Source organism: Tursiops truncatus, chromosome X, assembly GCF_011762595.2.
Source record: "Tursiops truncatus isolate mTurTru1 chromosome X, mTurTru1.mat.Y, whole genome shotgun sequence".
NCBI classification, from domain to species: Eukaryota; Metazoa; Chordata; class Mammalia; order Artiodactyla; family Delphinidae; genus Tursiops; species Tursiops truncatus.
Window position 1 is genome coordinate 68,097,449 of NC_047055.1, and position 22,708 is coordinate 68,120,156.

Consider the following 22,708-nt stretch of genomic DNA (forward strand, 5'->3'; position numbering starts at 1 on the left):
GTAAAGTTTCAAAAAAGAATTTTTTTTTTTTTTTGCGGTACATGGGCCTCTCACTGTTGTGGCCTCTCCTGTTGCGGAGCACGGGCTCCGGACGCGCAGGCTCAGTGGCCATGGCTCACGGGCCCAGCCGTTCCGCGGCATGTGGGATCTTCCCGGACCGGGGCACGAACCCGTGTCCCCTGCATCAGCAGGCGGACTCTCAACCACTGCGCCACCAGGGAAGCCCCAAAAAAGAATTTTAAAACAAAACATGAAACCTCTCTGTAGGTTTAAGTGTGTCATCTCTGCTTTAACATTTTAAAATTTATAGTCTTTTTGAAATATTCAGTACAATTACCAAAGATACTGGGAAACTTCATACAGTTTTTCTTATTATGTTACATTTGCTGTTTTGCTAAATTTGCAAAAGTTTGGGATAAGTTTTTAAAAAATCTAATATTATTGCATGTTAATCACCTTGAGTAATAATAACTCAAGTAGAATGTTAACACTTGAGTGTCTTATATAGTCTGCTAACAAGAGTCAAAACTTTTGCCCCAAGTAGCTTCACATTTCAACATTTCTTGCACTAAAACATTATGCTTGGTAAGGTGGAACTCCACTTGTACTTTTATTATTTTTTTTTTTTGGCGGTACGCGGGCCTGTCAGTGTTGTGGCCTCTCCCGTTGCGGAGCACAGGCTACGGACGCGCAGGCTCAGCGGCCATGGCCCACGGGCCTAGCCGCTCCATGGCATGTGGGATCTTCCCGGACCGGGTCACGAACCCGTGTGCCCTGCATCGGCAGGCGGACTCTCAACCACTGTGCCACCAGGGAAGCCCCGTACTTTTATTTTTATAGTTCACAAGTAGGCATGCAGGGTGAACGCAAAGTTGTTTAGAAACAAATTCCTACTTAGCCAAATGCCAAACGCCAGGCACAACAAAGGCCCCCAAAGCCAACAGATAGCATGAATTACTTACAGGGTTAGACATAACACTAGCAAATGTGGGAAGGGGCAATATGCAAAACAAACATTTTAAAAGGAATCCTTAATTACTTTATAATGATGAAAGCAGGAAATGGAAGGAAGAAAGGAAGATGCACCAAAGAACACACAATTCATTAATACAGATTTGCACTTTATTGTAATTTTGCATCCTGAGATAATAAAATTTAATATCTGACAAGTGAACAACGACAGAAGCAGCAGTGAAAGTTTCAGAGAGGCAGGTATCCTTCATTTTGGCACAGCTGTATATAGGTTGAGTTCTTCCAGGGGAGTCACTCCCGAACTCAAGGGAGAAAAATGATTCATTCCACAGGCTATATAACAATACAAGATGCATGAAAGTTCTCGGCTTAAATGGACATATTCATTTTTATCCTTTTCTGGTAAAACTGTCCCAACAGGAATCCTCTGCCAAAAAGTAGAAATCCTAGGCTTTTCAAACAAATATTTCTATCAATGCCCACCTTCTAGCTACCAGGATTTCCTGTTTTTGTAGCTGAGACTCATATTTGTACGTGGCTAGTTCAAGGATGGCAAACTAGCTTGTAGGTTATATAATTTCAAACATTTGTAACTTGTTTCAAAGTCCAGGTATTAAATCAATTTTACACTATTTGCTTACTATAAAAATTAAAAACTTAAGCAAAGACCAAAGCAAACAAAATAAGCAGGAATAAAAGGAACATTTGAGAAATTATTGCCTTGACTCATCATGTTGACTTTATAAACAGAACTACTTTGAGACTCAGATATTGATATTTACTCCAATGCTAGAACATGACATTATAACACTTTCCACATCTGCGATCCTATATGTGTGTGTATGTATGATTTACACATACACACCCAGATAAATTAGCTCAGTTATATCATCCTGAAACAGAAAAAAAATGAAGACAAATTCTAACCTGAAGTTATATAGCCCAAACTAGCCAAAACACACACATACACTCTAGCATTTCATTATTTAGGGACTAGGTAAGCAACCTGTAGAGGTCAAATAATCTTGGTTCCTTTATAAAAGTGGCTCCCAACATTTTTACCATAAGGATTCCTTTATTATTCCTTCCCCATATTTTCAAGTATTTTATTTATTAAATTGCATGTAACAATAGGCTTTCTCATTTAAAAAATTAATCAAAAGCATAACCACCATTCACAGTTTCTGATCAGTGTATGATAACCAGTGTTAGAATCAAAGAAATATAAGCAAATGTGTGTAATTCAATGTCTTAGTTGGCTTGTGCAGTAGGAATATTTTGGGTAAATGTATGGTTTCTAGTATAACTTTTTGAAATACTGAAAAAGGTTCAAGAACGACCCCACTGCTATTTTCATCTGCCCCAAGTTGAGAACCATTGGTTTATATCCACATGCTTTTCCTCCCTAAATCAAGTATTAATATAACACAGTTACCCATGTTAACATATAAGGGATTAATAACAAAAATTACAAAAAGAATAGATTAACTGCAATACTCATTCTGTAAGGTGTGACTGAGAAAGAAAACATAACAACATAGACTTAAAGGACTCTATTTAGAAATTACCAAATTATGATGTACAATATATCCTTCAGTCAATTTCAAAAGCACATTAATATATGAAAAAATCCTCAATTCCCCTGTGAGGTAGGTCCAGATTATTGTCCCCACTTCCACAATGAGGACATGAGGTACAGAGGAATTAAGCAGCAGAGCTACGAATTAAACCAGAAGTGACTTGGGTTTGACTTCTATACCACTTTCCTTTCCATCTAATATTACCAATTTGTTCCAACAGATGTTTTTGAGGATATGGAACTAAATAAGACACTGAAGCAGATATTGGATAGGATATGAAACTCTTTTTCACATTAATGTCAAAGTGGGTCCTATCATATCTCCATTGTTGTCACAGCCATAATTCTTGCCCAGATACCAACTGCATATAGTCAGATTCCATGTAGGTAAAGCCCATAGATCTCATTCCTCAGTTCCTAGGGAAACTGCAATCATTCATATCACTATGGAGGGGCTGAGGTCTAGCAGGCATCAGGTTGAGTCTGTGTGATATGAACACACATCAGCTAGGAGCCAGTTGGCAAATCAAACATTTACTGTGCGCAGGGCACTGAGAGTTTCCACCAAGGGTAGTAGATTTGTGAAAAATCATTCTGAGATCCTGTAAACATTCCCTAAGGATTCCTAGAATCACAGAATGTCAGGTGACCTCTAATTTTCTGTCCAGCTCTAGGTTCAATCCCATGATTTTACAGATGAAGAGACTGACATGTAATGTAAGTGACTTGCCTGGAGCCCATTAGATCATTTCCTCATATAGTATGAATCTGACAAAGTCCACAGAAAATGGAACATATTCTCAGGCTGCCATCATAAACATGAAAAGGCTGGCTCAGAATCAGGAAAGAGAAACTGGGGGCAAGATATGGAGATGTATACATATACATACATATATATGTATCTCCTTATATTCAGTCCACATATTACATCAACAGGTATTATTAATAAAATCTATTCATTTTTTTGTGGAAAATTTTTCAATAGTTCACCATTTAAAGTAACCCAAACAATTTGACAATTGTTGCAAAATGGATTAAAGCAGAATTTTATGGGCATAAGAGGACCTAATTTCAATGAATTTGAGCATCTTATCAAATTAGCAGAAAGTATTTCCACTATGTGAAATTGCTCCAATTAAATGGGTGTATACAATTTCTATATCCCCTCAGGTCAATATAGTCAATTCTAATAAAATACTAGTTAGAGGCTTTATGTTTAAGTAGTGGGGTTTGATTTTTTAAGTGGCAATTTATATGTAAACAAAATAAAATTCTAATGAGTTTTTTAAAGCTCTCTTACATTAAAAAAAATCCCTATTTGTTTGAAGGCTTACAAATGTCATGGAATTTCACTCAAATTATGAAAAAACAAGAAAAAATTTCATTAAGATGGTAGAGTGCTAAACAGTAACACAGTTTGATTAGCTGATCAGACATTAGTGTTTACAGGTCATAATAATATGAATTGCAAGTGTGTTAAATACTTAAGTAGGTTTTGGTAGAGCTTCAAAGACATTGTTTTTCCTGAACCATGTTAAATTGCATGTTTACTAGCATTAGAATTATACTAGTTATGTAAGTGACTGACAGTCCTGTTCTGTAATATTTTCTCACTAATATATCTCATGATTGGGGGAATCCAAGGAAACAAGCTTTAAATAATAAATAGAAGAAATATAATGTACTACCAAAATATTCTTAACACTTAGCTGAAAAGGATGGCTTTAAATATAATGATTTACCAATTCATTCATTCTGCTTCCTTCAGCATAAAATGTTATCTTTATTCAAAGAAGACAAGGCACTTCTCCATCTACTTCTAACATTTAACTACAATGGTCTCTTTCCTAAATTAACATAGCAGGTAGAAGGGAACAAAAAGTAGCTGAAAAATGTTAAAGCTTATTTCATTTTATACACAATTTATGGAGGTGGAGATGCATAATGGAAAGTCAGAGAAGGAACAGTTTTAACTTGTAACCTCAAAGCTTTGTAAGGTACATGTTATTTTCTCTGGAAACATCTACGCAGGTTTCATAAAGAAATATTATGCAACAAAGAAATTCAAAATTAGCTTCTTCAACCTAAAAACAACGTCACAAAAATACTTTATTAACTTGACATGTTGTATCCTGAGGATGTAAGAAAAAAAGGTCAATGGGGGAGAAGTTAATGTCCACAGTGTACTCTGTCATTTTAGCATTCACTGCTGCCAATACCACTGAAACGAAAACAAATCCCTTAAAGGACTCCAAAATACTCAACTGCTAATCAGTCCCCTCCAAAGGAAAAGAGTTTGAAAAAGCAGTCATAGAAGAAAGAAAAAAAGAAAATTGCGTATTTTCTGAGTAGTTCAAGAAAATGAGTTGACCAGCATAATGAACAGTAAGATAATAAATTTAAGAGCTATTAGAGTAGGTTTTATTTTTTTTAAAGATTTTTTTTGATGTGGACTATTTTTTAAAATCTTTATTGAATTTGTTACAATATTGCTTCTGTTTTATGTTTTAGTTTTTTGGCTGCGAGGCATGTGGGATCTTAGCTCTGCAACCAGGGATCGAACCCACACCCCCTATATTGAAAGGCGAACTCTTAACCACTGGACCACCAGGGAAGTACCCTACAGGAGGTTCTAAAATTAAGTTTACACATGCTGGTAAATGCTTTTTATGATAAATACTACTGTAACTTGAATTATATACTCTGTCACCTCCAGATGCACTCTATTTCTGTCTCATTATTTGTTTTATGGAAACAATTCACTACTTCCCGCTATTCTTTGAGCAAAACAAGTGTGATTTATACATGGCAGAAAAAGTTACTATGACCATCATATGGCCAAATTCTAAGTTTACAGGAAAAAATGAGATTATAAGGGTTGACACTTAAAAGTAATTATTCTATCAGTGATAATTAGAAATTCTGTACTATGCTAGAAATCAATTTTGGTATTAAACTGTCACAGTTTGAAGCATAAACCTGATGATACTAGCTGGAACATAAACCATAGATACAATTTTTCCCTGACCTTATCTAGAAAACAAGACATTTGGTATGCATTTTCAGAGGTTTCCACTTTGTCTATAAAAATACACCTTCAGTTTTGCAGCAGACAGACAAATGATTTTTGCAGGCACACACAATATATTAAAAGTTAGAGATTCTGGGTATGGGGGTAATAATGGGGTCCTACAGAGGGAGGTGGAAAAGTGTTTGCACAAAAAATTACAGTCACATATCAAATAGTATCTTTTTCCCCCCCCTCTTCTTTTACTGGTCTAGGACTGTGGATTTCAAATTAGGCACAAATTTTAAAAGTGGCTTTAAAAGGCTTGACCTTGTATGAAGAAATGATTGTTCTCTTTACTGGGATGAATGTTTGCCTTAAAAAGTTAACTAAAAGCAATTAAGACTAAGATGATAAATAAAATATTCAGTCCCAGATACTTTATTTTTAGCACTAAGAATTACAAATAATGCCTATATACAGGCACAAATTTGAAGTTGAATTAATGCAATGTAAAGCTTTCATTATGTTAAAAATTCAAATCTAGAAGAATTGGAGGGTGGTGCTCTCATAATAATGTGAAGAGAAATAGAGAAATATGCACATACCAATGAAAAGGCAACGTGTGGCTAATTTATAAACTAAAATACTTTTGTCTAAATACTTATCTTTCCTCATTAATAATATCCAAATGTTTACAAAGGATCCTCAAAAAGAGGATTAAGAGTATTTAATCAATTATGAATCAGCCACTTTAGGTACAGCTTTTCAATTAGCTCTCTCTCTTTCTCAAAGTAGATTATCATAACTCCAGAAAGGGGTTAGCAGTGGCTTTCATGGGGGGCGGGTCTAGACACCTCCTAAGATGTCTGAAATCTTGAAACATTCCTTAAAGGTCATAATTGTGTGTATTTCCAAATGAAGGAAAGGATACATAAAGAGAAATAAATGAGGAGACTGAGGCTATGAAATGTGTCAGATGTCAAATGAATTCTTTTGGGGGTGGGAGTAGAGGACAAAATGGGATTTACTGAATTAAATGGAAAAAATAAGGTTCTTGGTTTCAGGTGCAATGCAGATCTCAGACAATGATTTCAATTTTAATCCACTCATTACAAAGGGCAACCCTGCCCACACCTGAAATTTTTAACATACTTATTATGGCTTTGCCATAAAACAGCATGTTAACAGTCTCTACATTCAAAAGGATGCTTGCAAACTTCATTCATATTAAAATCTACGCAGAATCGTTGGCAATACATTAAGAGTTACATTACATTCTGTAAACCATGGCATATCACATTTTACATTACGCAAAGAGACAATATTTACAAGTCTTAAGGAGTTTAAATATTTTATCCACTAACATAAGTGATAATTTAGCAAAGTGCAGGACAAAACCAGTGCTATTAATTACATGTCCTTTAAAAGCAGGTAAGAGTAAAACCATTTCTAGAAGCTACCAAAAGCTTATTTATGTATGTCCAGTAAGGGATTACAGAGCATTAAGTAGCCTAGAAAAATGATGCATATTTAGAAACAGTGAGTATGAAAATTATAAGGCAGCATGCTCAGAACATGTTTTTGTTTTTTAAACACCAGCACTGATGTTTATTTTTAGTGGCAATATATATATATATACATATATGTATGTGTGTGTGTGTATTTATTTAAAAATTGACAGTGCAAAACACAAGCCTCATTTAACAAAAAAGATGTGCAAAATTTCTTCTTAAACCAACACAAATGAAAGTGTGAGGAGAATATTCTACCATTATAAAGAATAAGTTGAACACAGCAAAGGAGACCATCTTCATTCCAAAATCATCTACAAGGCACTAAGGGTAGGAAATGACAGGTAATACAGAAGTGACTGAATAAAATCCCTCAGTCAGGTCGGAATATGGGATATTTTGGTAAGAATTCTATTAGTATTACCTGTAAAATAAAAATAAACAAGAATATATTGACAAAATAATTTTCATTTACTATAAATTATATATAACCCAGAGAGTATATAATCATTTTTCACAGGCCTATATTTTGATCCTGTACTATAAAGCAAGTGAAATATAGAAAACAGTTACAAAAGGAACTTACCACAAATTATCATTAGACTGGCAATTAAACTGGAAAACATAATTACTTACTGTAGCTAACAGCTTTTATCACCTGATTTACAGTAACTGTTTAGGTGCAGAAAAGCAAACCCTATTACATTTTAATGTCTTTCCCATCTTCCCTCAATCCCCCCCTTTCTTTTTTAGCAAAGTCGAAGGGATTAAAATTTTGTTACATGGATTAGAAGAAATACCTTTATATATATTACGTCCCTCTATTTTTTCAATTAAAGCAGCTAATATCGGTTGAGTATTACTATCTTTTAGAAGTTTTTTGTAAAAAATAATAAAGTGTTCAAGTGGATTAAAACATTTTAATTTAAAACAGGTTTGGAAATATAATAATAAAAACTTAAGATGTTTATAAATTTATATAAACTTACAATAGTTTATATAAGATTTTACCTATAGAGAATTTTAGATTTGTGGTCATTTGCACATTTTCCCCAAAACTATTCAAAGTAGAGAAAGATACATAATAATCCTTATTTATGAAATAGAAATGGAATGTTTATTATTAAATATATACTATATGTATATAAAAGCTTGTACATGTAAATACTACATGTATTTAAAGCTTGGATAAATTTCATATTCTTTTGAATGTTAATGATGCTGAATTTGTCACTTTGGTTATACGTGGATTTATGCTTTATGACTAAGATTGCATAGCTTTTAGCAAAAAAAAAAAAATTAGGATCTATAGTTTCTTCACTGAAAGTTAAATATCAGCTAAGAAAAAAAGCCAGGGAAAGGAATCCAGAATTCAGAAGTCAATTCCTATTTTATGTAAGTTTTGACAAGATTACATTTAGAAATATTTTGTTCAGCAGCAGCTGTGCCCATCACCATATGCGATGGTTTGCATGTATGTTAAAAAGAAGATTAAGGTTATGCAGTGTTTTCATCTGAGCATACTAGCTAAGATTTTTCTAAGATCTAAATAATTGTCAGCTTTCAAGATATTTTATGTTGGCTACAAATCTAAAAAAGGTGAAAGGAAACCTCTATGTTCCAAATGACAAAAGTCCAAGCTGAGGAGGAAAAAGGTAGAAAGAAGATTTGACAAATGATAAATATAGTACAACGTAACATTCAGGATGGAATCCAAAAAATATAATTAAAGGTAACTGCATACTTACATACTCCATCATATTGCTAGTTTCACATTTCCTTTTAGTCAACTTCCAGTGCAAAGCAAGCTAAGAAAGTAAAGTTTGTTAAGAATTTTGATAGCAATTTACACTAATTATTACCTACACATTTGAATAAATCGCCGAACAATAATCCAGGAATAAGATACAAAACATTGCATTTAAAAATACTTTGTAAAGGGTATATATTAAAAATTGAGTATTAGTTCTCTAATCCATGCTTTTGTGGCCTGAAAAATTCCCATTTTTTCAATTTATTAATGGAAGTATGAATGGGACACTTACTTGCTTAAACTTTCTTACCTTGTGATATAATCTGTTATTTTCCCACTCTAACAACTTCTGAATTGATCTTCTGGTCTAAGAGAAAGAATCAAGACTTTGTTACAAGATGAATTGAAGAGCTTTGTAAACTATGTGTATCTATATTCTTCTGCTTACTTGTAAGATCCCATTATTCTCTCCTCTTGTTTTTCTTTTCAAAATGAAATATGTACAAATTACTCTGTGTTGTGAGTCCATTCACTGGACTATTATAAAAACATTACCAGGGGCTTCCCTGGTGGCGCAGTGGTTGAGAGTCCACCTGCCGATCAGGGGACACGGGTTTGTACCCCGGTCTGGGAGGATCCCACATGCTACAGAGCGGCTAGGCCTGTGAGCCATGGCCGCTGAGCCTGTGCATCTGGAGCCTGGGCTCTGCAACGGGAGAGGCCGCGACGGTGAGAGGCCCGCGTACCACAAAAAAAACCCAAAAAACAAAACAAAAAAAAAACATTACCAGTACTCCTAGTAGTCCATTTATGAACCTAAATCTAGATTTTCATATACCTTTTCACAGGGTTACTTTTTTAATATACATGTAATATGCCAAGCTAATCTGATTACTCATAGAAAATTTTCCTATCAGAGCTCTAAGCACAACACCTGGCAAATAGCAGTCAGTCAATGTCTACAGGTTGAATAAAACAAGCCAACATATATCAGAATTTCCACTGAAAAGAAATATAAAAACAGCCAGTAGGAAAACTTGTATTTAGAGGAAAAACTATAAACAACAGAAGCAGCACTGTAGTAAACAGGAGGACAGAGGACAAGTTTCTCCATCTGGAGTGCATATATTTTGCAAGGAGTAAGAAAAGTTTGCAAAACCTTCAAAAACATTAAAATTAAGGATTGTTAGGCATTTTTGATTTTTAAGAAAGGGGTTATAAGGTTTCTGATAAAAAAGGCTAGTAGGCATTGTTAAATTTTAAAACTACTCGTTAAAATTAAATGATTTACAAACAGACTATATCTGACATGATTTCCAAAGCACCAACAGAAGAAACTATTCTAACTGTTCAACCACATAAGTTAACAATGACAATTGTACTCAGCTCATCTCCAGTGGGCCAGATCAGCAACAATGCCAGTTAAAGTATACTACTGGGCCACTGTACTTGATACAATCTCTCTAAACAAAATCAGATGGGTAACAAATAAGGAAATTGAATGAGTAGTTATAAATCTTTCCACAAAGAAAACCCCAGGCCCGATGGCTTCAATGATGAATTCTACCAAACAGTTAAAGAAGAAATAATACTATGAATATAAATGCAAAATTCTCAACAAAACACTAGCAATCATTATATCATGACCAAGTGGAATTTATCCTAGGAACACAAAAACAAAATGATGTAATACATTATATTAATAGAATAAAGAACAAAACCCACAGGATCATCTTCATAAATTTAGAAAAGGCAATGGACAAAATACAGTACTCATTCATGATAAAAATCCTAAAAAAAACCTAGGAATAAAAGGGAATTTCCACAACCTAATAAAGGGCATCTATGAAAAACCTTCAGCTAACATCACACTAAATGGAGAGAGACTAAATATTTTCTTCCTAATATTAGGAACAAGATAAGGATATCTCCTCCCACTACTTTTATTCAACATTGTCCTAGATGTTATAGCCAGGGCAATTAGACAAAATAATAAATAAAAGGCATCCAAATTGGAAAAGGAAAAGTGAAACCATCTCCATTTGCAGACAACATGATCTTATATAGAGAAAATTCTAAGGAATCCACTAAAGCACTACTAGAACTAATAAATAAGTTCAGCAAATTTGCAAGAAACAAGATTGTGGTAGGTAGAATTCTGGCCTCCATGATCTTCACCTCCTGGAATTACACCTGTGAATGTTACATTACATTACAAAAGGGACATTGCTGATATAATTAAAGTTACTAGTCATTTGGCTTTAAAATAGGGAGATTATTTCAGATTATTTTGGCAGACCCAGTGTAATCTCATAAGCTCTTAAAAGCAGAGAATTTTTTTCTGGCTGATGGAAGAATAGTCAGAGGGGTTTGAAACACAAGAAGTACTCAAACCACCATTGTTGGCTTTAAGATGGAAAGGTCACATAGAAAGTCTAAGGAAGAAATGATTTCTGCCAAAACCTGAATGAGCTTGGGAGTAAATTATTTCCCAGAATCTCCAGAAAGGAATGCAGCCCTGCCAGCACCTTGATTTTGGCCTTGTGAGATCCTAATAAGAGAACACAATTGAGCCAGCCACACTGTACCGAGACTTCTGACTGTGAAATAAAAGGGTGTTGTTTTAAGCCATTAAGTTTGTGGAAATTTGTTACGCTAGATAGAAAAGTAATACAAGGTTCAACATATACAAATAAATTTTATTTCTATGTACAAGCAAGGAACAATCTGAAAATGAAAGTAAAAGATCAATTCCATTCACAATAGATTTTTTCTTTTTATATGTTAATCCCATTCTCCTAATTTATTCCTATTCACACAGATTTAAGAATAAAATATTTAAGAATAACTTTAACAAGAGAAGTATAAGATGTGTAGACTGAAAACTAAAAAACACTGCTAAAGGGAATTCTTGGTGGTCCAGTGGTTAGGACTCTGTGCTTCCACTGCCGGGGGTCCAGGCTTGATCCCTGGTCATTGCTAAAATAAATTAAAGAAGAGGTAAATAAATGGAAAATATCCCATATGTATTCATGAATTATAAGACTCATGTAATAGCATTTACAACATATGGTGATGGGAAAATTGGATATCCAAAAGAAAAATGATAAATTGGACTCCTATCTCACACCATACACAAAAACTAACTCAAAATGGATCAAAGACTGAATCATAAGAAATTAAACTTTAAAACAACTAGAAGAAAGCACAGGAGTACACCTCTGTAATCTTGAGTTAGGCAAAGCCCTCTTAGATATGATGTAAGAGGCACAAGCAAGAAAATTTTAAGAGGTAAGTTTGACTTAATCAAATTAAAAGTTTTGTGTGTCAAAGATACCATCAAGATAGTAAGAACCCATCCAGAATGCCAATGTGAGGACCTTATGAAAGTCTCTTCCCTGGAGAGACAACTATTAAATTTGTCAGTATTAGTAAGTACAATCATTCAAATGTTCCAGAGATTGATCAAAGGGTTTACAACAGACTGAGAAGTATTCATTCAACAAAATCTATTGAAAATAAGTAAGAACAGTGGGAAGCCTTGGTATTAGAGCTAGGCACTATACTCATATCCACAGCTCTGCCTTGTGGAAGAACTGTTTAAGCAAGCTTGGGAGCTGAGTGTCAGGCAGTTCCCAAATCTCCCAGATACTTAGAGTGGAACGGCTCTTCTGGGTAGTTTTGGCAGATGGTGAAAATAGGCAGATCCCATTTTCCACAGCTCTGTGTTATAGAATGCCTATATCAAGTGGGTGGTGGCAGCAGGGCAGCACCCATTTCCCTACCTACAACTTCTGCAAAATAGGCAGCACAGTTGGTGAAGAATGCAGCCCCCCTTTTTGGCACACATCCATATCGTGGGAGAGCTGTTATAGTTGGTTTGACAACTGAGTGGCAGTTCTTACCTTTCCAGCTTCCTAGGGCAGATATATTCTCGGTTGATTTGACAGATGGGGAATATTAGCAGACCCCACTCTCCCTGGTTTTAGGTTAAAAAAATATCCACAACTAACATCATACTAAATGGTGAAAGACTGTAAGCTTTTTCCTCTAAGACATGCCCATGCTTGCCACTTCTATTCAACATATTACTGGAAATTCTAGACAGAGCAATTAAGCAAGCAAAGAAATAAAAGGCATCCAAATAAAAAGGAAGAATTATCTCTCTTTGCAGGTGACATTATCTTATGTGCAGAAAACCTTAAAGAATCCACAAAAAATCCTGTTAGAGTTGATGAACAAATTCAGGAACATTTCAGGATATGAAATCAACATGCAAAATTCAGTTGCACTTCTATACAAGAACAGCAAACAATTCAAAAGAGAAATTAAGAAAACAATTACATTTCCAATAGTTTCAAAAAGAATAAAATACTTAATAAATTTAAGCAAGGAGGCAAAAGACTTGTACACATAAAGTTACAAAATGATGCTACAAGAAATTAAAGACCTAAATAAATGCAAAGAATCCTGTGTTCATGGACTGGAAGACTTAATATTGTTAAGATGACAATATCATCCAAAATGATCACAGATTCAATGCAATCCTTATCAGAATCCCAGTGACTTTTTCTATAGAAATAGAAAAATCCATCTTAAAATTCATATGGAATCCCAAGAGACTCCTATTAGCCAAAAAAATCTTGAAAATGAGAAACAAATATGAAGGACTCACATTTCCTGATTTCAAAACTTACTAAAAAGCAACAATAACCAAAAAGAATATGGTACTTGCATAAAGACATATAGACCAATGGAATAGCACAGAGAGCCCAGAAATAAACCCTCGAATATCCACAACAGATTTTTTAAAATAAAATATTCTTTTTAAAAAAAAATTTACTTTATTTATTTTTGGCTGGGTTGGGTCTTCGTTGCTGCACGCAGGCTTTCTCTAGTTGTGGAGAGCAGGGGCTACTCTTTGTTGCGGTGTGTGGGCTTCTCATTGCTGTGGCTTCTCTTGTTGCAGAGCACAGGCCCTAGGCACACAGGCTTCAGTAGTTGCAGCACGTGGTCTCAGTAGTTGTGGCTCAGGGGCTCTAGAGCACAGGCTCAGTAGTTGTGGCACACAGGCTTAGTTGCTCCGTGGCATGTGGGATCCTCCCAGACCAGGGCTCGAACCCAGGTCACCTGCATTGGCAGGCAGACTCCCAACCACTGCACCACCAGGGAAGTCCTCCACGACAGATTTTTGACCAGAGTACCAACCATTCAATGGGGAAAAAGGACTTTTCAATAAATATTGCAAGGAAAACTGGATATCCATATGCAAAAGAATTAAGTTGGATCCTAAATTTATGCCATATGCAAAAATTAACTCAAAATGGATCAAAGAACTAAACATAGGAGTGACGACCATAAAAGTCTTAGAAGAAAACATAGGAGACAGTCTTCATGACACTGGATTTTGCAGTTATTTCTTACATATGACAATGAAAGTCCAGGCAAAAAGGGGAGAATAGTTTAACTGAACTTCATCAAAATGAACATCTTTTATGCATCAAATGACACTGTCAATAGAGTGTGAAGAAAATCTAGAGGATGGCAGAAAATATTTGCAAATCACATATCTGATAAGGAATTAATAACGAGAATATATATAAAACACCCACAACTCAACAATAAATAAACAAACAAGCTAGTTACAAAATGGGCAAAGTAATATACAAATACCCTAACCTAATATACAAAGGGCCAATAAGCAAATGTAAAAATGCTCAACACCACTAGTCATTAGAGAAATACAAATCAAAACCACAATGAGATATCACTTCATACTCATTAGGGTGGTTATTATCAATAAAATGGAAAATAATGAATGTTGGTGAGGATCTAGAGAAACTGGAAACCTTGTGTACAATTTACCAGAGTAGAAATGCAGGAGAGGAAAACTTTGTGGGAACTAGGACTAGGATAGCAATACCTGAACTTAAACTGATGAACTGTTGGAAGCTCAGTGGGACAAGTTTGAGAGTTCAAAATTCCAAAGGGGTCCAGTCTTGGCAGAGACTCCCACACTTTTATGACTTTTATTACCAGAAGCCCTATCAGGTTCTCACAGTGATTTCAGAAAAATCCCCTCATCTTCTGGCAGGAGAAAGGGAAGAAGAGTCATGTTTAAATATGCCCAGAACATTCTGTTCTTCTTAACAAAGCCTGCTCTCAAGAGAAACTATTGTACCAGAGCCTAACCTACTGGGGTATTACCAGAGCCCAACCAATCTTGGAGAAGGGAAATACACAATTCTAGAACCCTCTAGCTTTCCTGTCCCATGTAAAGGGGAAAACAAAACAAAACAAAATTGAGAAGCACTTGTGTAGAGCACAGCCCAGGAACACAGGCTAAATAAAAACCTTAAGCCTAATCACAATACTATAGAACACTTCTAGTCCCCCAGCACCTTGCCACTACATCAATAAGGCTTCTGTATTATAATATGAGGAATACAACTGAAAGAACTGTGCATCTCAGATGATATCTAAGAAGTCTATAGGGAAATCCAAGGAAAATAGGCCAGACAAAATCAAGGACGCCAAGGAACGTTTAGCCTTCAATTTCCAACAGCTACAGCAAACAGTAAACACAGCCAAATGAAAATAAAACCTCACTTTAAAGGCCTATTTACCTCAGTTCCTTTCACTAGTGCATCATGTGTAGTTTTCAAACAAAAATTAGAAGTCATACTAAAAGACAAAAAAAGTTTGAAAAGGCAGAGCAAGAATCAGAACCAGACTCAGAAATGGCAGAGATGTAGAAATGATCAGACTGGGAATACAAATAAACTATGATAAATATACTACTTGCTCTTATGAAAAAAGTGGACAACATGAAAGAATAGATGGATAATGTTAGCAGAGAAATGGAAACTGTAAGAAAAATATCAAAAGGAAATGGTAGAAAGCCAAAATATCATAACAGAAATGAAGAATGCCTTTGATGGGCTCATCAATGACTGGACATGGCTGAGGAAACCATCAATGAAGATTGAAGAAATATCAGTAGAAACTTCCAAAACTAAAAGAAAAAAAAGAAAAAAGAACAGAATATCTAAGAACTATGGGACAATTACAAAAGGGGCAATAGACCCATAATAGAAATATCAGAAGGTAAAGAGAGAAAGGAGTCGAGGAAATATTTAAAGCAATAATGACAACAGAATCCCCCCAAATTAATGAAAGGCATCAAACTCATAGATTGAAAAAGCTCAGAGAATACAAAACTGGATAAATACCCACAAATCTACACTTAGTTATCTCATACTCAAACTGCAGAAGATCAAGGAAAAATCTTGAAAGAAGCCAGAGGGGAAAAATACCTTACATATAAAGGAGCAAGGATAAGAGTTGTATCAGACATCTCCTTAGAAACTATGCAAGCCAAGAAAAGAATGGAATGAAATATTTAAAATGTTAAAAGAAAAGTACTACCAACCCGGAATTCCATCCGTACCCAGCAAAATTGTCCTTCAAAGATGAAGGAGAAATAAAGACTTTCTTAGATGAAAAATTGAGGGAATTTGTCACCCATAGACCCACCTTGCAAGAAATGTTAAAATAAGTTCTTTAGAAAGAAGTAAAATGCTACAGATAAGAAACCTGGATCTATATAAAGGAAGAGTGTTAGAGAAGGAATAAATGAAGGCAAAATAAAATCTTTTATTTCTTCTATTCTCAACTGATCTAATGGGTAACAGTTTGTTAATAAAAATAATGTATTCCATGATTACAGTTTATGGATAAGTAATATGAATGGCAACAATGTTATAAGGAAGGGATGGGGGTAGGAATTATAAATATTCTGTAATAATGTAATTATTCTACCTGGGAAGTGGTATTGTGTTATTTGAAAGTGGACCTGGATTAGTTGTGTATGTATATATATTGCAAACTCTCTTTAGTGGGCAACTACTAAAAATATTAAAAAGTAGGATTATTGATATACTAAGGGAAGATAAAAAATGGTGTCATATAAAAATACTTAATTAGAACCAGAGAAGACAGAAAAAGACTGTAAGATAAAAATAGGAATAAAGAACAAGAGTAATGAATAGAAAACAGTAACAAACATGGTAAATATTAATAAAATTATATCAATAATTACTTTAAACATCAAAGGTATAAATACATCAATTAAAAAACAGATTGTCAGAATGGATCAAAAAATAAGACAACTACGTGCTGTCTACAAGAAACCTACTTTAAATATAAAGACTAAAAGTAAAAGAATGGAGAAAGATATACCATAGTAACATAGTAACAATAATCAAAGGAAATCACTTTAGTAATTTTATTTTTTTATTTTTTATTTTTTTTTTGCAGTACGCGGGCCTCTCACTGTTGTGGCCTCTCCCATTGCAGAGCACAGGCTCCAGAAGTGCAGGCTCAGCAGCCATGGCTCACGGGCCCAGCCACTCTGCGGCATGTGGGATCTTCCCAGACCGGGGCACAAACCCATGTCCCCTGCATCGGCAGGTGGACTCTCAACCACTGCACCACCAGGGAAGCCCCACTTTAGTAATTTTAGACAAAGCAGACTTCAGAGTAAGGAAAATTATCAGACATAAAGAGAAGTATTACATAATGATAAAGGGTCAATTTTCCAAGACATAACGATTCTTAATGTATATATGCCTAACAAAAGAGCATCAAACTATGTGAGGCAAAAATTGACAGAACTTCAAGGAGAAATAGAGGAGTTGACTATATAGTTGGCGACCTCAACAGCCCTCTATCAGAAATAGATCAAGTAGGCAGAAAGTTGGTAAAGACACAGATGAACTCAACAGCACCATTGATCTACTGGATATAACTGACATCTACAGATGACTTCATCTTACAACAGCAAATGACAGATTATCCTCAAGTTGATGTGGAACATATACCAAGACAGACCACATTCTGGGTCATAAAACACATCTTAACAAATTTCAAAGAACAGAAATCATACAATGTATGCTCTCAGACCACAATGGAATTAAACCAGAAATCAACAACAGAAAGATAGCTGGAAAATCCCCAAAACACTTGGAGATTAAACAGCACACTTCTATAACACATGACTCAGGAAGAAATCTCAAGAGAAATTTAAAAATATTTTGAACTAAATGTAAATGAAAGCAAAACTTATCAAAATTTGTGGGATACAGTTAAAGCAGTAGCATTGAATGCATAGAGTAGGAAAGAAGAAATACCTTAAATCAATCATATATGCTTGCACTTTAGGTAAAAAAAGAGCAAATTAAATCTAAAGTAAGAAGAAAAGAAATAATAAAAATTAGAGTAGAAATCAATGAAACTGATAATGGGACTTCAATAGAGAAAATCAACAAAATAAATAACTGGTTCTTTGAAAAGTTCAGTAAAATTAATACACCTCTAGTCAGGTTAACTAAGAAAAAAAGAGAGGAGACAAAAATGTTACAAAGTTTCAGAAATGAAATAGGGGTTATCACTACTGATGCTATGGACATTAAAAGGATAATACAGGAATATTATTAACAACTCTATGCCCATGAATTTGATAAGCTAGATGAAAAGGACCGATTATGTGAAAGACACAGTCTACTAAAACCCACACAAGGAGAAATAGACAATCTGGATAGGCCTATATCTATTAAAGAAATTGAGTCAATAATTAATAACCTCCCCAAGTAGAAAGTACCATGACCAGATGGGTTCAAACATTTAAGGAAGATATTATACCAGTTCTCTACAATCTATTCCAGAAAACAGAAGCAGAGGGAGTATTTCCTAATTCATTCTATGAGGCCAGTATTACCCTAATACCAGAACCAGACATAGGTATTATATGAAAAGAAAACTGCAGATCAATATTTTTCGTGAACATAGATGCAAAAACCTGTATAAAACATTAGCAAAGAAATACAACAATGTATATACTACAATAAGTAGGGTTTATCTCAGGTATGCAAATCTGGTTCATCATTCAAAAATCAATTAATATGTAAGCCATCACATCAACAGGCTAAAAAAGAAAAATCACATAATCATATCAATAGATGCAGAAAAAACATCTGACAAAATCCAACACTCATTCATGATAAAAACTCTCGGCAAACTAGGATGGGGGAACTTCTTCAAGTTGATAAAGAACATCTTACAAAAAACCTACAGTTAACATCATACTTGATGGTGAGAAACTCAGTTTCCCACTAAGATCAGGAACAAGGCAAGGATATTCCCTCTCACCATTACTTTTCAACATCATTCTGAAAGTCCTAGATAATGCAATAAGACAAGAAAAAGAAAATAAAAGGTGTATATACCGAGAAAGAAGAAACAAAATTATCTTACTTCATAGATGACATGATTGTCTATGTAGAAAATCCTGAAAAATCAAAAGAACTCCTTGAATTAATAAGCAATTATAGAAAGGTTGCAGGATACAAAGTATATTGGTATATATGATGATAGATTGGTATACATGATGGATACATGTCATTATACATTTGCCAAAACCCATAGAATGTACAACATAAAGAGTGAACTCTAATGTAAACTAAGGACTTCAGTTAATAATAATGTGTCAATATTGGCTCATCAGTTTTAACAATTATACTTCGATAGAGCAAGATGTTAATAATAGGGAAAACTGGGGGTTGACTGAGGGAGATATATGGGAACTCTTTTTTTCTCAATTTTTTTCTGTAAACCTAAAATTGTTCAAAAAATAGGCTATTAATTAAAATATTATAAATAAAAAGTAAAGATGAAATGAAGATACTCTTAGATAAAAACTGAGAGGATCCAGTCCCTGCAGACCTACCATATAAGAAATATTATGGGAAGTTCTTCAGGCTGAAACCAAGGTACGTCAGGTATTATTTTGAGTCCACACACAGGAAATGATACACTGAGAAGCTCAATGAACTCCAAGTAGGATAAACTGAAAGAGACCCATACTGAGAGAAACTATATTCAAACCTTTGAAAGCCAAAAACAAGAAGAAAACTCTTGAAAGCCGCAACAGAGAAGCAACTTGTTATGTACAAAGAGATACTCAATAGGATTAACAGCCAATTTCATATCAGCAACCATAAGGTTCAGAAGCAGTGGGATGACATATTTAAAGTGCTAAAAAGAAAAAAAACCCTGTCATCCAAGATTTCTATACTTGGCGAAACTATCCTTTCAAAAAAAGGAGAAATTAAGACATTCCCAGGTAAGCACTGAGGGAGTTCACTGCTATTAAAATTGCCTGTAAGAAATGCTGAAAAGAGTCCTTCAGGCTGAAATGAAAGAACACTGGACAATAACTCAAGCAACATGATAAAGTAAAGAACACTAGTAAAAGTAACTGCATAAATAAATATAAAAGCCAAAATTTTTCTCTTTTTGTTTTGGAACTTCTATTTTCTTCCTATATAATCTAAAAGACAAATGTATAAAATGATAATTATAAATCTATGTTAATGGACACACAATATATAAGATGTAATTTGTGATAAAACATATATGGGGAGGCATGTAGATGCACAGGAGCAGAATCTGTATATTACTGAAGTTAAAGTGGTATTATTAATTCAAACTAGTGTGTTACAAGTTTAAGATATTAATTATAATCCCAAGGGTAGCAACTAAGAAAATAGCTAAAAATATATACAAAAGAAATGAAAAGGCACATGGTGCACTACAAAAATCAATTAAATATAAAATAGGGAAGTAATGGAGTTGTTTTCCAGCTCCATTATCAGAAATGACAAAAGACAAAATGGCAAAAGTCCTCCCTTATCTGTTACAGACTGAATTATGTTCTCCCAAAATTCATATATTCAAGTGTCACAACCACCAGTACCTGAGAATGTGACCTTATTTGGAGATATGGTTTTTAAAGTGGTAATTAAGCTAAAATGAGATGATCAGAGTATGTCCTAATCCAGTATGACTGGTGTCCTAGTAAGAAGAGATTAGGACACAGACATATATAGAGGGAAGGCCAGGTGAAGACCCAGGGAGAAAAATGGCCATCTACAAGCCAATGGGAGAAACCTCAGAAAAAATACATCAACTTTCCCAACACCTTGACCTCAGACTTACAGCCTCTAGGACTGTGAGAAAATACATTTCTGTTGGCTAAACCACCTAGTCTGTAGTACTTAATTAAGGCAGCCCTGGCAAACTAATATATTATCATCAATCATTTTAAAGGCAAATAGATTAAACTCTCAATTAAAAGGGAGAGATTTGCAGAATGGATTTAAAAACACGATCCATTTAAAGACCTAAATGTTAAGACCCGGACACTATAAAACTCTTTAGAGGAAAACATAGGAAGAACACTCTGACATAAATCACAGCAAGACCTTTTCTGACTCACCTCCTACAGTAATGGAAATAAAAACAGAAATAAACAAATGGGACCTAATGAAACTTAAAAGCTTTTGCACAGCAAAGGAAACCATGAACAAGATGAAAAGACAACCCTCAGAATGGGAGAAAATAGTTGCAAACCAATCTATGGACAAAGGATTAATCTCCAAAATATACAAACAGCTCATGCAGTTCAATATCAAAAAACAAACAACCCAATCAAAAAATGGGCAGAAGACCTAAATAGACATTTCTCCAAAGAAGACATACAGATGGCCAAGAGGAATATGAAAAGATGCTCAACATCACTAATTATTAGAGACATGCAAATCAAAGCTACAATGAGATATCACCTCACACCAGTCAGAATGGGCATCATCAGAAAATCTACAAACAACAAATGCTGGAGAGGGTGTGGAGAAAAGGGAACCCTCTTACACTCTTGACTGGAATGTAAATTGATACAGCCACTATGGAGAACAGTAGGGAGATCCTTAAAAAACTAAACATAGAATTACCATATGACCCAGCAATCCCACTACTGGGCATATACCCAGAGAAAACCATAATTCAAAAAGACACATGCACTGCAATGCTCACTGCAGCACTATTTACAATAGCCAGGTCATGGAAGCAACCTAAATGTCCATCAACAGAGGAATGGGTAAAGAAGATGTGGTACATGTATACAATGGAATATTACTCAGCCATAAAAAGGAATGAAATTGGGTCATTTGTAGAGATGTGGATGGACTTAGAGAGTGTCATACAGAGTGAAGTAAGTCAGAAAGAGAAAAATGAATACCGTATGCTAACACATATATGTGGAATCTAGAAAAATAGTACAGATGAACCAGTTTGCAAGGCAGAAATACAGACACAGATGTAGAGGACAAACGTATGGACACCAAGATGGGGAAGGGGGGATGGGATGAATTGGGAGATTGGGATTGACATATTTACACTAATATGTATAAAATAGATAACTAATGAGAACCTGCTGTATAGCACAGAGAACTCTATCTACTTCACTTTGCTATACAGTAGAAACTAACACAACGTTGTAAAACAACTACATCCCAATAAAAAAATAAAAAATATCTTAACATAACATGGTAACACAAAAACAAAAAAACAAACAAACAAAAAAATATGATCCATGAGTCTACATGAGACTCAGTTTAGATTCAAAGACACAAGTAGGTTGAAAGTGAGAGGACAGAAAAAGATTTTCCATGTAAATAGTAACCAGAAAAAGAGCTGGGATAGATGATATCAGACAAAATAGATTTTAAGTAAGAAAAAATGTTACAAGAGAAAAAGATGGACACTATATGTCTTAATATGCTCAGGCTACTATGACAAAAGACCATATTCTAGGTGGCTTCAACAACAGTTCCGGAGTATCGAAGTCTTAGATCAGTGTGTCAGCATGGTTTGTTGGGTTCTGGTGGAAGCCCTTTTCCTCATAGAAGAACAACTTATAGTTGTCTATAAGTTCCTTATAGACAACTTCCTTGTTGCTCACACAGTAGAGAGATAGAGAGCAAGCT

General features: G+C 34.7%; 1 protein-coding gene across 1 annotated transcript in view; it reads right to left on the bottom strand.

The window, feature by feature from the left end:
* Positions 1–1,104: 1,104 nt before the first annotated feature.
* Positions 1,105–22,708, bottom strand: part of CHIC1 (cysteine rich hydrophobic domain 1) — a 41,765-nt gene continuing 20,161 nt past the window's right edge. Inside the window, exons 4-6 of the mRNA XM_004327689.4 lie at positions 9,136–9,192; positions 8,821–8,880; positions 1,105–7,496 (exon numbers count right to left, since the gene is read on the bottom strand). Of these exons, the coding sequence (XP_004327737.1) occupies positions 7,446–7,496; positions 8,821–8,880; positions 9,136–9,192 (168 nt within the window). The 3' untranslated portion in view covers positions 1,105–7,445. The remainder of the gene's footprint in view (positions 7,497–8,820; positions 8,881–9,135; positions 9,193–22,708) is intronic.